Genomic DNA, 16,209 nt, shown 5'->3' on the forward strand with positions numbered 1-16,209 from the left:
ATTAATATTTTTAAGTTTAAAAAGATTGAAGGGCTGAGCTTTCAAATGTGGCTGCCTAAAATCAGCTGTCTTAAATGCTGATGTTTGACAAGATTTAAAAAAACCAACAAACCAACAGTAAAAAAAAAAAAACCCAAAACAAATAAAATCAATGCAACCAAACAAAAAGCCCTACAACCAAATACCTCTGTTAAGCTTTCCAACTTGCATTTATCCATGTGACAGATGTCCTGGTTTTTGTAGGTTCTGAGAATGAGGGAGTTCAGGTACTCTAACAGTGGAATAGTATTTTATTCCAATAACATATGAAAAGGGCATATTGATGCCTTATATCATCCTGGACCATCAATATTGATCCAGTTGGTAATATAATGTGGTGTGGTTTTGGGCTGGAATACACATTAAGTAGGAAGAAGAGAGTCCCTGACTAATGGTAAGTAGTTCATGAACTATCACTATGTAGTAAGAATTGGGGCCAATGCTGATAATTATTTTATGCCTTTACTTCAAAGCTGTCTTTAACCCTACTTGGAAATGGTCAAAAATCTGCCAGTTACAGACAAGAAATTTGAATAGAATTGGCAAGAATTATTCTGTCATACAGACTGGTTTATGAAAATCAGACTGAAATGTATGGCATCTTGGGGATTACTGAAGGATCTTCCTGTATTATCATCATATTGTTAAATAATGGAGTTATTGGGAGTTAATCTGAAGTAAATTCTCTTGGACTTGTAGATTAATAATCCTTCAAACTCAGGGGCTTTATCATGGATATTCTAGTACAGCTCACCTTACCTAGGGATTTTTTTTAGCTTAGTTCATAACATAACTTAATTACAGTTTGCTCCTTTGACAACAGCATATTACCCCCAGAAGTGCAGAAATGATCATAGTTGATGTGCACAGTTCTTGCTGAGGCTGTGGTTGTGTCTTGAAATATTTAATTCCAGTTTGGTCCTTTTTAATGAGTCATAAACTTCTCTGTTCAGCAGTCCTAACCAAGTTTATGATGTGAGGAATTTAGTAGCTATATTAAAAAATCCTTTCTGTCTGATTCATCATTTACTAATAACAAAAGTAATAATTGAGAGCAATGCAGCCAAAATGAGCAAGCAAGAATCCTTTGTTTACTGTTTTCTTACTGCACTTCTTACAGCTATTCCCATGTGGGTTGTGCTTTCTTCAGCTTTTCTCTCTTACCTTTCTTCCAGGTTCTTATCAGGGGTCTTTCAGAATAATTCTTCACAGCAACAGGACCATAACATTTTTTTCCTTTTGAGTTTTGGGAACATTTTGGCTTTATAGGACCTTGCATGAACTGAAAGGAGCAGCAACCACGGTGATATCTTAGAATAATCCTCTTTTATTTTCCGCATGCTGAGGAAAGAGTTACCCTGGTCAGGTTAGGAGAAGCTACAGGACAAGGAGGCTCATATTCTCATAGAAGAAAAATCTGGGGAATTCCAGTGGCTGTTCAGACTGAGAATATTGGCAGAAATATAAGGGCTTCTTTTTGTCTACGTAGTTTTTGTTTTAAAAGGCAAGATAATTATAGGAGTCTTGGTGAGAAACAGTGTACTTTAAAGTATAGGGTTATTATCTATACTTTTAAAACAATTGTCATAGATTTGCTTTTATATATGAGAGTTTTCATTTAACACAGGCCTCACATCTCTCCTCAGTTCCCTCAAATGCACAAATTTGTGCATTATTGCACCTTCCAAGTCCAGTTAGTTTTCACCTGCAGTGTCACCAATGAAGGCTACCTGGGTTGCTTTTAAACTTGATATGAATATCAGTCAATGTGGTTAAAGCAGAAATTGGAAGTCAGCTCCTCAGTGTAATGACAGACTAGAAAAAGTTCAAGGGGGAGGAAGGATCCAAAAGCCAACCCCAATTAAAGAATTGAATACACAGACAGTGTACAGACAGGATATGCTGGTTTTTGAGAAGCGCTATCTTTATCTGAAATGTTTGTGCTTTAAAATTTGTCCAACTGTTTTCCATTTCATATGAACAAATGTGCATTCTGGTTGCTTGTCAGAAGATCTGATTTTCCTACCTCTGCCAGGTACATGGAAATTAAACTGTCTTGCAGTCAATATTTAGGATTTTTGAGGAAAGGCAGCAAAAGCAGAGCACATATCACACTTTGCTAGCCTCTTTGTATGGGTTTTTTTCACAGCTTTCAGGACAGCTGTTTGTCTCTGGTTGACAGCAGACAAAAACATATTATCATTAAAAAGAGGTTCTGTGGAAATGCATGCTCTCACCTTGCTGCTTCTGCAGCTGTGAACATTTTTATTTTCACTCCCATCTCTGCGTAAGCGAAGATAATCTCTACAAAGAGGCTTGATATTGACCTGTCATATCACGTGTTGCTTATCAAGCACTAAAGAAATTGAATTTCATTTTATCTATTATCTGGAGAGTCTTATTAAATCATCCTGCAGTTGAGAGGTGGTATGGGGTCAACAGGTTCTGTCTCTTTCACCATCTATCCCTCTATTGTTAAGCTTTGGAGAATTACTAAAATGTTCTTTATTTTATCACAAAAGGTTGGGTTAAATCTTCTTGATCCAGAAATTGTTGTGATTGAGTGCCACATGCATGTAATTCTTTTGCATTGTTTCTGGATAAGGATTAAGAATTTAGTAATCTGTACAAATGTACGGATCTCTTATCATTCTGGTTTTTCTGTTGTTTTGATATTCTCTCAATGCCTCTGTTTTTAATTGGTTCAATGAGGCTAAAACCAGTCAGATTGGATAATAAATCTGAGTCAGCGAGCACTTGGTAGTATTTGTATGCCAAGACACAAAGCAGGGGTGAGGAGGAGTGGGATAACAGAGATGGGTATTGCCAGATGCTAAAAGCAAAGGGCAGAGGGAGAATCTGGCTGTAAGTAGAGGTGGAAATGGGGTGGAGGTCATAGCAGCAGCCCATGGCAGGCAAGGTCTGGCAGAAGTGAGCCTGTCATCATTAGAGGTGTTCATGAGAATCTAAAGGTCAACCTTGCCACCACCACCTCCACCAAATCCTCCATATGCTTTGTTGCTGGGTTTCTGTTTGAAGATCTAACTCTGCCAGTCAGGATGTTCATATCTAAGAGCTTGATGCAGTCACAGGATATTGAATTTCCTGCAACAACAGAAGTCCTGCATACTTTCTGCTGTCACCACAGAAGAACTCCCTCCAGCCTTTTATCTGATGGAGAAAACAGCTTGAAAAAATAAATAAATTATGAATATCATCTCCCAAAAAATTTAAATTTTAAATACAAGATTTAATGCAAAACAAAAAAAAATGCTGTTTCATTCAAATTTGAAGCTCTCAATCAAGAATTTTTTCTAAATAATAAGCCAAATTATTGTTTTTCAAATACTGTGTCCTTATGCTCAGATATTCAATTAGTGTCTGGGCACTGTTATGCTTTTTCAAACTTGTTCTAAGAAAACCTTTAAAAAAGAACCACCAGACCCCTTTTTTAAAAAGGACTGGAGTGTAGGATTAGAGTTAGAATTTGGGTGGAAGCATTGGCACATACATTGTACATGAGCTCCCTGAATTGCTGCAGCTAGGCATCTGATGGCCGCCAGTGACCTGGCAGCTGGGTTCCATTTTCTTGTGGCCCTGGCAGTAATTTGCTTTGTAGCTTTGAGCAAGCTATTAACCTTTTTTGTGCCTCTTTCTCTTCACAGAAAAGTTTTAACACCACTTACATGTCTCACAGGGGTAATTGCTAAATTAATGTTTGAAAAATATTAAGTGCCTTCTGCCATCATTATTGACACTCCAGTGGACAGGTGAAGGATTGAGCAGGTATTTTGAGGGCATTCTATTTCTTTCCTCTTTATCATAGGGTGCCTATTTGACATGGGTAATTCAACACAGAAGTAAGAACTCATGTGCTTGAAAGTCCCTGTATTTTGGATAAAAGTTCTAGATGTGACTTCAAGAGGAAAGATGGGAAGAAAACTGTGAATACAAGACGTGAATTGAATTATTTGGATTAGCAGTACTCAAAGAGTGTCAAGAAATGAGAATGCATTAATTGAAATAAAATCCCTGTAGGACTAAAGAAATGTTTCAGTGAAACACAAACCCTAAATTGTGATGGGAAATGGAAAAAAAAAAAAGAACACTATTTGCTCCCATCAAGATCAAACCTATTCTTAATGAGATGGTTGAGATCTTTGGGAAGCCTACTCAAAAATTCAATAGTGCTTTATCTGAGAAAAGCAATTATTTGAAGATTGCTTTTTACTGAGGTGTTACAGATGGAGACTTTGTGGTGTGGTAGTTTAAAACAATTGGTCTTTACCTCTAGAGATTCCCAAGATGAACATTGCCCAGAAGAAAGAGTAAAACTGTGTTTTTAAAGCATCGTTTTAGGAGCAGTGGGACAGTTGGCAGAGTTTACTAAAGCTGTTGAGAGACTCTGCAGACTTTAATTACCATCTCAATATTGCAGAAGTTGTTTAATTTCTGCCAAAGAAGGGAATAGTTGTGAAAAAGCGAGATCACACTCTGTCTTTCATTCTTTCCTTTTTGACAGGTGAATAAAGGATGCTTTCAGTATCTTCTCTGATGCTGTGACACATTTGTAAAATTTGCATAGAATTGTAAAATAATTTTTCTTTAAGTTTAACAAAGCTTTTATTTTTTTTCTCTTCTCTTGGAAGTGCTGTGCAGTGTAGTGTAAATGCAGTTTAAATCTTGTCATGGGAGATGCAAGATGAAAATGTTTTCTGTTACTGATTAGTTGGCTTCAAACATTAATAGTTTCAGACTTCATGGTCAGACACCAGGTGTTATGGTTTTTTAATTCCAATAAATTTTGAATTCGGGTTTGAATTCCATCTCTAGTGGCAGTGGTTGGAGGCACAAACGAGTAGGAGAACAAAGAGGAAATTACTAAAATGAGAAAAATCATTCAATTTCAGGAGGAAAACAGCCTATAATACATTTCCTTGGTGTAGATGTTTACTCTTCTAGGCCTCAAACTCTAAATTAATGTATAACTCTTAGTAATACATGACTTTTGCGCTGTCATTCATATGAGAAAAGGGCTGATTTTGTATATATATATACATAAATATGTACGTATGTATTTGTCTTAACAGTTCTCTTGCTTTGTGGCACTTGAGTGTGTTCAGTTTTTCCCCAAGTGCTTGCAGTAGCTGAGGGAATACTCATTCTTTGAAGACCCTTATCAGCTCCTTCAGTAGATCTACTATGTTGCTACATTTTTTTTCTTTCGATGACCACCTCACACCTCTCTCTACTTGCTAAAGCACCAGGAACTGTTTTCTCTATAAAACCCTGCTTTTTCTCCTTCTCTTCTATTCTCTTATCTCTCAAGGACCTTTTCAATGCTATCTTTCAGTTTCAAATCTCTATTGTTACAGTACACAGTGTGTTCAGAGAGCTACTACCCAGGAAGTCTTCTTATTTAATTACATTTTTCACTGTATATATGATAAATCAGTACTTAATGGCATAGGTAATATATGTGCTTGTTCAAAATGAAAATGGATAGATCATGGCAACAAATAGGTGTACATTTTAATCCTCAACACTCATCCTGTTACTAGGAATACCTTTATGTTATATTTAGAATTCCGTTGTTTTGATGTTTGAAACTAAATGTTTGCAGTTTGTCTGGCAAACTGCATGCTGAATACATTACACTGATTCGCATTTCCTTATTTCAATATACCATCTGTGCTTTTGGCTGGTTTTTGCCTCGTTGGAACTCATAAATGCGAGTTACAAAGAACAGTTATACTCAGAGAGAGAAATCCTATATTTCACTTCCTTGTACAGTCTTGACTGTTTTGACCTTAAACCAGCAAGGACACAAGGCTGAAGCTGTATCAACAACACGCTTTATTTTCTCTGGTGAGGAAGCGTGTACTAGCAGGGTATATTTTCAGTGAAACTCTAGTATATACAGACATGGTCATGATTTTCATTGTGTAATCATTTTAATTAAGTTCAACGATAAAAGTTACTCTTGCATGAGGAATGAATGCACTAGAGAGACAGTGAAAGATTGATGACAGCTTGGGGAGCACCACGTACTCTGCTGGTGGAAATGCATGTGGGGAGAGCAGCAGAGCTTGGGGAGCAGGTCAGAGATTACCTGCTCAGAGTAATCATGGTATTGGGGTTTTGAAGGAATAAGGATACAATGGGAATATCCAAAAGCAATTTTTTGTGCTATTTCCAAGGGGTTTTTCTTGAATGAAGAACTTCATTACTAAAATAATAAACACTAATTAATATCTGCATCATTTTTGTAACTGCTAATTTAGTAAGGTAATTAGTATAATTAGTATACAGTGTTGCTTGGTGGCATGATAAATCATGATGTAATAAATGTTCAGTCTTTACTATTATGATGTATTATCTAATTTACACAGGTAAAAAAAGGAAAAGGGTAAGGGGGAAATCAAGAAGGGAAGACAGTAGTGACAGCTGGGTGGCTTTTTGGTCACTCTTCTTGCATCTGTTGCCTCTATTCTCAATTGCTTTGAATTGCTCACTGATAATTAACTATTCTTTTTCTCACTATTGCTGTCTCCATCACTGATTAAAGCCAGCAAAGACAGGACAAAGAGAAATTTAGTAAAAAAAAAATCAAGGAGTGTTTTTTTTTTCTCCTGTGCAAAGGATGATACTTGCCTGTTTGTTGGGTGCTTCCTTTACTCTCACATTACTGAATGCACTCTCTACCAGCTACAATTCAGTGCTGAAGAATGTTAACAGTATTTTCTTCATTATGCTCTATTTTCTAGAACCTATGAGAACACCAAAAACACTGAAGATTGCTGAGATCCAGGCCAGACACATCGCTGTGGACTGGGAATCTCTGGGTTACAATATCACTCGTTGCCATACTTTCAATGTCACTATATGCTACCACTACTTCTGTGGACACAATGAGAGCAAAGCAGACTGCTTGGACATGGACCCCAAAGCACCTCAGCACGTTGTGGATCATTTGCCTCCCTACACAAATGTCAGCCTCAAGATGATCTTAACCAACCCAGAAGGGAGGAAGGAAAGTGAGGAGACCATTATCCAGACAGATGAAGATGGTACGTTAAAAGTTCTTATTGAAATTATATCCAAGTCCAGTTTCGGCAGGTGGAAGGAAATTACTTTGTGTGTTACAATATTTATCACGAAGGGTGGAAGTTCTCTTCTATTAATGTACTAATGAGCCCCTAAATGGCAGCTATGAAGGTATTATAGCTGTTACCCTATGTATGTAGCTAAAACTGTCCATGCAGCACAAATCAAACAGGATCTCTCTCTGTGTCTCTCTCTCTCCAGAAAAAGGGGAATAGTTTCCCAGTCTTTCAAATACTGTGTTAATTCAGGTGATGAGAAATACATGGTGGTGTTAGATTTCTTCACAGTATTAGGTGTAGTATTTGAAAGTTAATTCTGTAAATAATATTTAAATATTGAATTCAATGCTTAAAGACTCTATTCAATATTTTAAACCTCTATAGCAAATATATTTGAGCAATAATTTATGTTGCAGATCACAGAATATAGTATCTGTTAACTATTAGAAAGCCCCCTATCAAATTAAAGTATTATTTTGACAACTTGGGAATTAACTCAGTGATCCGTATGGGTCCTTTCCAACTCCATATATTCTGTGATTCTTCTTTAAAATGCTTTCAACAAAGTTTCAACAAAACAGTTGAATTTACCTCAGTTGTGAAAAAATAAACAATAGATGTAGACATGTTAATGGTGACACATTCAGAGGTTAGGCTATGAATCTTGGTATCAAAGATGAAAATAAAAATGATACTTTTCCCTATTAATATTTAAAATGTCATAACAAAAACAATTTTTGTTTCTTTTTCTTATGTTTACATTTTGTGAAAATACCAACAACGACAAAATGAAAATAGAAACTTCCATAGGTAACAAAAATAGAATACTTGGACTAACATGAGACTGTAGATAAATAAAAAGGTAAAATTGAAAAAAGTAGTGTGTTTACTTGCCTGCAAAATAAATGAATGGGAAATACAGCTTTATATAACAGTCACTGTTAGAGTCTGGTAGTGCTGTTTTTCCATATATTTTCAATTTTATGAGAAATAAAAGAGGAATATATTTACTGTTGCAATAAAAAGAAAAAAATATTATATAGGTAGAATATGCGGAGCTGTAGAAAACTACAGACACATAGATGCCTCATATGAAGACTTATTGACACGTACTGTATGGTTGCTACTTTCCTTGGACTTAAAAAGAGTGGTAGCGATATTGTTATGTCCATGGAAAATGGATTTCTTTTCCTTTTTACCTGGGTTTTCAAGAAAGGTTGTGTTTTCCAATGGCCTTTGGAAGATGTGTGTTAGATGTGTGGAGATGGCAGATGGTAACTGTGGCAGTACTTGTCAAGAGCAGAGTCAAGTGAAAACTTTGTCTCCCAGTTTTGTTGTGGAATTTTCTTGGAAGATGGCGCACATAAGGCAAGTTTTGGTCTCAAGATAACACACCAGTGTGCTGTCAGCAAGCTCGAGATGAGTTGGCTTTGGTGTCACAAGTAGTGTAGTGTAAAAGAAGCCTCACCCAGTGAACAGAAGTTGCCAGGGTAAACTGTTTGAAGCAGATGTTGTTTTCACAGGGGGACTAATACATTTTATAAGGTATCTATATTTAGTTGTGCTGGTGGTAATAATGCTTGTGACCTGAAAACAGCCTCCTGTGAGCTTTACTCTGTGAAAAAAATTGAGATTTTAATTTTATATTACTGATTGATTGAAAGTCTACGTGCCATGACTTCAAAGTTCGGGGCTTGCAGGCAATGTACAATACTGAGAGGTTCACACCTGAGTCTTTCCTTGAGCTTTCATAGCAATAGTAAACTAAATCCTGTAGCTGACTGCTTATGTGTACAACGCTAATTTAGTTCCAGTCTGAGTGATCAAGTATCTGAAACTATTTACAAGCACAGTTTGAAACCTAAAGTAGGACTTAGACTAAGAAAATGAGAAGTCCAATTATGTGTGTGATTCTATGCCCTACATTTCATGTGTGGTCAGATGAAGGTGCATTGTCTTCATGGTTTTTGCAGGTTTCTAGAGTAAGCATAATTTTAATTATATCATGGAGGCATTATCAGTGATTCATTTTGGAGAAGGAATATAGAGGAAACAGAGTGTTGCTCTGCATTTTTGCAAGTAACATTAGTTAGAAATAGCCCCTGATGACATGATTATCTGAAACTGTGCACTCATGTTGTATACTTTTCATAAATAGAAACTTTGAATACTCCAGATGACAACTGATAATTAATGTTATGTTAGTTTTTCTGTAGTGTGGGATTCTTTCCAATGCTGCGTTTTTTTTTTTTTCACAAGGTACTGCTAAACAAGTAAAAACTTCATAGACTCTTGGAGTTTGAGATGCCTACGCCGTGTTTTCCTGTCTCTTTTCCATTCTACCATTTTGCCCTCATCTTCTGTTTTTCGTCATACTTCCTCATGCTTCCAAGCTGTCCCTTTTGTCTCTTCAATTGTTGTTGTGTTTTAACCTTTCCTTTCATCTCACTACATCTTTCACGTCAATTCCTTCCTTCTGCCAGATCTTTACACTTTTCTGAACTTCTAGGATTTTCTAAAAGCAAAGGACTTTGGACTTTTATGAGGCTCTTCTGTGAGACAGGGAGGATCTCTGGTTGTCTGTCACAAAGGCTCACATTTATGTAAAGCTGTGCAGCTGGGTTGGGGCTCTTTCAGAAATGGTCTGAAATGATCTGTCAGAGTGGTAACTCAGTTGCATATGATACCTGGAACAGAATTAACTCAAGCAACAATCAGTAGAAGAATGATGTAAGATTCAAAAGCTGTGCTTCAGATCTTTGGAGCCATGGCTGACAAATGAGAAAAAAATTAATAGCTTGTAATTCCAAATTTGCAAGATAGCAAAACCCAGGAATACCATGACAGTCTGAAAACAGTCTTTCTTTTGACCAGAGCTAGATCTGAATAGTTGGTAGTTTCAGTATTCCTATTTAACATGGGAAGATGAAATTAATCCTAGTACTTGGAGGAAGTTGTATTCCATGTAAAAATAAAACCCCTGAATGAGACACTGTTAAACAAGTTTTGCAAGAAGATGATGATAACAGGGAAATTTGTGCATGTTTTAAAAGCAAAACATCTTTCACTCTGGGGAGAAACCACACAGCTACTCAGGTTTGGAAGAAAGCTCTTCTGAGTACACAGGCACTTGGCATTATCTGTGCTACGACAGGGACTCGCTGCTTTTCCTGGCTTGTACAGAAGACGGACATTGTTAGAAGAATTTGATAAAGGAAGTAGAAGAAGGTTCATGCAACCTGGGGCTGCATGCATGCTGGGCAAAGACAGTGTTTGGCACTTTGAGACAAAGTACAAGAACCAGCAGTGAATTTATCACTTAGCATGAATCATCAGCGTGCACACCTTCTTGGTGCCATATAAAGAAGAACACTCTGTTGACCAGAGTGCTGCCAACTCAGAGGGACCCTTTGTAAAAGCAGTGGATGAATGGGATTAAAGCAGTTAAATGCTTCCTTAATTTTTAATCGGAAACAGATGCAAAAGGCAGTGGATTAATAGGAGTAGTGACATTAGCCCTGAGGGAGCAGCTACAGAGAAAGCAAATTGTGAAGCTCAAAGTTTTTGATGGTGATTTTATACCCAGTAAGGGAGTGTGTCATCTAACAGTAGGCAAACAACTAATTGAAAAGGATCACTTGGAATAGGAGAAGTATCCATTTGGGGGCTTAAAGTATAAGAGAGCTTTGGTCTGGGGCAAAGCATGTGCTCATTGGACATAAATGAGGTTCCCTGATCTTTTGGAGGCTGTAGCTCATTCTGCCCCATGCAGAGATATTGAGAGCTATGATGCAGGGTTAAGACACCGACTGTCCAATCATTGCTCATGCTCCTGGAAGAACTCCAGCAGGCCTGCCACTCTGGGGAACAGCAGAGGAAGAGGAAATGTTATAATTAGAAGACAAAAAAAAAGAGGAAGAGTGAAATGCTTTGCATACTGTCTAAATGTGTGTCCTGACTTCAGCTTGGATAGAGTTAATTTTCTCCCTAGTAGCTGGTACAGTGCTGAGGTTTGGATTTAGGATGAGAATGATGTTGGTAAAACATTGGTATTTTAGTTGTTCCTAAGTAGTTTTTATACTGAGTTGAGGACTTCTTAGCTTCTCATGTCCTGATAGTGAGAAGGCACAAGAGGCTGGGAGGGGATGCAGCCAGCACACTGACCTAAATAGGCCAAAGTGACGTTCCATACCATGGAACATCAGGCTCAGTGTATAAACTGGGGAGAAACCTGGCCAAAAACCTGGGAGAAACCTGGGAAAACAGCTAGGCATCAGTCTGTGAGTGGTGAGAAATTACAATGCACAGAATTTGTTACATATATTCTAATTCTTTATCATTGCGCTTATTATTATTTTCTTCATTTTTTTATGCCCCATCCACCTGCTGAGGGAAGAGTAAGCAACTGGCTGGGTGGAGCTTAGTTGCTGGCTGGGGCTGGAAAGGAAATATGAAGTGGAGTATGTACACCACTGTCAATATAAAATAATTTTTTTTTCCCAATAACATTCAATAGTATTTTGTTCTTTTCTGCAAATAGTCCAACTTGAGGGATTTCCAAATAAGTAATTTTTGTCATCACCTTTTCTGCAAATGCTCTTATGGTAAAGACCAGTAAAAGCAGTTCTGATTTTGTTGTTCCTTTCTAATAGACAAAATTTACTTTTATTTAAAACTTAGACTCCAGCTGTAGTAAAGTGGCAAATCCCTCAGAAAAAGCCAATGGAAAGGTGAACCATTTTAGTTTCTGGTAACATTTGAACAGTAGGAGAGATTAACTGTCACCATCTCCTGAAAATGAGCATCTACTTTGAGGGAAAGGCTGTAAGATTGCTGCTAATATGCTGCCCTTTTTGATTACAACAAAGGATTTTTTCCCAATATAACCCTACATATTTCTGCACATAACTTTTGCCACAGAGCATAATAATACTGTGTATGGCTTTCACAGAGTATAATAATAATAATAAAAATACTCTGTTTACATGCACTTTCATTATTTTGTAGTGGGAAAACTGAGGCAATATAAATTCATTTTTATAGTGGTTGGTGTCAGTTAATACATTGTTTTTCCAGAAGTAATGTATTGTAATATAAATTTCCTGTTAAGTCCATGTAGAACAACATTTAAGTGACACTATTTGTGAATAACAATTTATTTGTGAGTGTGACATAATTTAATGCAAATATATTGGTCTAAAATGAATTGGTGTGATGTCAGATTGATGGTTTGTACTTTCATTATGCATAGTATTTATAAAGTCCATAATCTCACATGCATATAGAAGAAAAGATTATCAGCTATTCACTATATGAATATATAGTTTATTAAAAGAGCTCTGGAGATGCATGTAAATCATGAAAGAAGAGCTTGTGTTGTTTGCACTATAAAACCTTGCTGAGATTCCCTTGGAATTTATCTTCCTGTTTAATATATATGCATTTTATGTTTGTATACTTTTTCTGTTTTTTGTTTTGCTTGTTTTGATTTGTTTTTGCTTAAATTCAAAATCTCTTCTGATAGCCCAGTATCTTCTAGTTAAACCCACCTAAATTATTTCACTTCTTCAGAAAAGTGTAAATCCTGACTTGTTGGAAGTTTAGCATAGAATAATGCGTGGGAAAGAAAGTGTGTTTACTGTCACTGAGAGATGACTTCACAAGGTCAGCAGACCAGAATCTTTTTCAAGAGTGGGTGCATAGGCTAAAAGGTCTGAGTTCTACTCCTCTAGCAGCTACTTATATTTTGTGAATTATTCAGATAATTATGTTAAGTAACATGCTTCACCTTAACACACTTGTAATAGTCTTGTGTGTTTTAAGTGTAAACTGTCTGTAAGTCCAAAGGAAAGAGTCACAGCTCGTGTAGGAAAAGAATGGCAGCTGGGAAGTCAGCAAAAATGTGCTGTGGTGAGTCATGGAGCTTCTGGAAATGCTCACACAAGCCTGAAGAAAGCCTTTGCTGCTGTTTGTGAGTTTTCTGAAAACTATTATCAACACAGGGATGACATTTACCTGGCTAGTTTTGACCCAAGTCCTTGCTAAATATCGTAAAAAGGTGTATTGAGTCTGGCTGAGCTGGAGCTCATTTTCCCTCAGCAGCCCTCACAAGTGCTGTGCTTTGCATTGGTACCCAGGAAGGTGCTGATAACACACCGGCGTTCTGGCTGCTGCTGGGCAGGGCTGGCACTGCGTCAGTGCTGACTCCCAGCATTTTCCCCCAGCAAGAGGCTGGGAGTGGGCAAGATCCTGGGAAGAGACAGAGCCAGGCAAGCTGACACAAATTAACCAAAGGGCTATTCCATGCCATGTGATGTCAGGTCAGATGTAAAAGCTAAGGGAGAGAGAAGGAATGGGGGGAATTCTTTATTTTACAATTGCATTCTGGAGCAACCACTGCACATGCTGAAGCCCTGCGTCCTGAGAAGTGGTTTGAACACTGCTCACTGATGGGAAGTAGAGATTAAATGTTCCCCTTTGCTTATGCACGTGCAAACTTTTCCTTTTTTGGATTTTTTTCCCCTCGTCAGTAATCTGCCTTATCTCAGCCCACTAATTGCTTTCAATCTTATTTTCTCTCCTCTGTCCTGCTGGGAAGAGGAGTGAGAGAGCAGCTTGGTGGGCACTTAGCATCCAACCAAGGTCAATCCACTACAAAAGGGAAGGGTCTTAATGCTGTTTTGGAAAGATGAAGGTATTTCTGAAGTCCTTAGAGTCTTGCTGGGAGTTCCAGACAACAGACAGCAATGGCTGCCTATGTGGAGAAATGCAGTTCAAGTCTTCAGGGTAGTGTTACCAACAGGTTACCTTGCTGTTGTTCTTTTATTGGTGTGGTTTGGTTTTGGGTTTTTTGGGGTTTTTTTGGTGTTTTTTTTTTTTTTTTTTTGCTTGTTTACAGATATTTTTAACTAATTTTGGCCTTTTTAAAATTTTTGTTTGTAACAAATAATGACTAATAACAAAGAAATAAAAGAGCAAATGAGGATGCTAAGGAATTATTTTGACTAACCTGAAGATATTCTGTTCTTTAAGCAAATTCTCTTGCTCCTGCTTTTCTCTCTCCTCACTCGTTTTACCCTTTTGGTAAAGCAGTGCAATTAAAAGATATTTTTATTGTAGTTGAACTGCAAAATGGAGAGGAAAAAATAACTTCAGACCATCAAAATGTTCCTTCAAACTAACATTAATTTATATTCCTTTTTCTGGGCACTTGAACTTTTATATATTTCTTTGTTTTAATTCCCGTTGAATTCTCAAATTATTTAAGTTAATCTGTACATTAATTTTTATGAATTTGTGGCGATGGATGAGGTTTGTGGGAATTACTGTTCTCTTTCTCTAGATGCTTGCTCTCTTTGTCTTTATGACCTTTTTGAACCAGGATTCCAAGCAAGCTGCTCATTGCTGTGATAGCTTCTGTTCTTGTACCCTTCCCATGCCTGGGGGAGAGAAGAATGAAACTAACTGGGATCACATAATTCAAGTCACTTTAACATTGCTTCTGCTGCCTTAAGCATCAAATTTTGTATTGTAGGAGAAGAAAAGAGTAATGGAATGAGATGAGCCTAGAGGCTTCTCCCACCTTGGCGTTTAAACCAAAGGTGGAGGAGGATTTATGGAACCATCAAGTGTAGAGCCCTACACCCATTTTCAACTGAATATGAAACATTTCTTTTTTTAAGCACCACACAAAAAGTATTTTGCATGTTTTTGAGCAATCATGTCTGTTTTCTTTTTACCTCACATACTTTGATGTGGTTTAATGTCAAATTTCATACACTGTGTACATGCCCTGATGCGTACCTGTGTTCTTTCCCAAACACAGATGTACATGCACACACAAAAAATCGTGCATGCATCTCCCAAGGAAAATATCATGTGCAGCAGGGTACATTCATACCTCTTTTGAGATGTAAGGAAATACTGTAGGGCATTCACGTGAAAAATGAAACTTTGCCTACAGGAAGTCTCTCAATGACACAAACAGCACAGAGGGGCTGTCACTGCATGTCAGCCTTCATCCACTGCCTGGTATGTCCTGGGACCCTGAAGAAAAGCACCAGTCTGTGATTTTAGTTAACTTCTCCTAAGCCTTCTTATGACAGTTCTGAACAGAATGTGTTCTGCAAAGATCTCACCTATTTCTGGGCTTTTTTGACTACCTGAATTTATTATTAATGTGCCAAGTTATGTTGCTCATACCGAGGGTCAGATCATCATTTATAGTTTGCATGTAGACTGAAATAAATTTCACTGATATGAGAGACCACTCACTCTTTTCTGCTGCTAGCACAGCACCTGGCGCTTCCTTTGATCCACTGGATTTTAATTTATTTTTGCTCTTTGTAAAACTTCAGTCTGCTTTAATAATGAATATCCAAGGAGTGTCATGCATAAGGCTCACTGAAAGTTGCATTGAAGAAAATAGGCTTATTAGAAGGACACAGAAATATATGTCAATATATTAAATAGAAATTACATTTTAGATCGAAAGACTGCAAATTTGAACAACCTTGTCTCTTTGATGGGGGAAGGTGTTTCATTGGGTTCAGAGTTTCTCCAGGCAGTCCCTTATGCTTACCCCCTTCTTTCAGCATGTGTGTGTTCAAATCTAGGTGAGCTTCTCTGATAAAAAGGAATTGTATGCGTAGGCAAAAATATCTTGTAAGCTGTAATGGGAGATAGTGAAATGCTTTTGCCCAGTCTTGATGGGATTACCAGGTGCTGTGAATCACTTGGGCAAAGAGGCCTGAGGTGACATTTCAGACTTGTTATTACACCAGGGATATTGGTTCAGTTTCAAATAAGAAAGTAGGGTCATCTTGGTGTTGTTCAGTTCAAAGCTTTGAGAACATCTCTTATTGGAAAGATTTGAAGTAAGCAGTCTTGATCCTTCTGCACGTGAGGAGGTCAAAGGCTGAAAGAAATGGCAGCTGAGCTGGTGTGTTTCTCCATGTTCAACCTCTCTTTTAAATGAGGACTTCTTTTAAAACAATAAATCATAAGAAGATGTTATTGAGAACTATTTTGTAAGAATTTCTCTCCTTTGGAAGAAGCTGTGTAA

The 16,209-nt window shown here is 37.4% G+C and overlaps 1 protein-coding gene across 1 annotated transcript in view; it reads left to right on the forward strand.

Moving 5' to 3' along the window:
- Window positions 1-16,209, forward strand: part of PTPRK (protein tyrosine phosphatase receptor type K) — a 379,785-nt gene that overhangs the window by 281,580 nt on the left and 81,996 nt on the right. Inside the window, exon 8 of the mRNA XM_053938166.1 lies at window positions 6,807-7,109. Coding sequence (XP_053794141.1) covers window positions 6,807-7,109 — 303 coding nt within the window. The remainder of the gene's footprint in view (window positions 1-6,806; window positions 7,110-16,209) is intronic.

The sequence above is a fragment of the Vidua chalybeata genome, chromosome 3 (assembly GCF_026979565.1).
Source record: "Vidua chalybeata isolate OUT-0048 chromosome 3, bVidCha1 merged haplotype, whole genome shotgun sequence".
Lineage (NCBI taxonomy): Eukaryota > Metazoa > Chordata > Aves > Passeriformes > Viduidae > Vidua > Vidua chalybeata.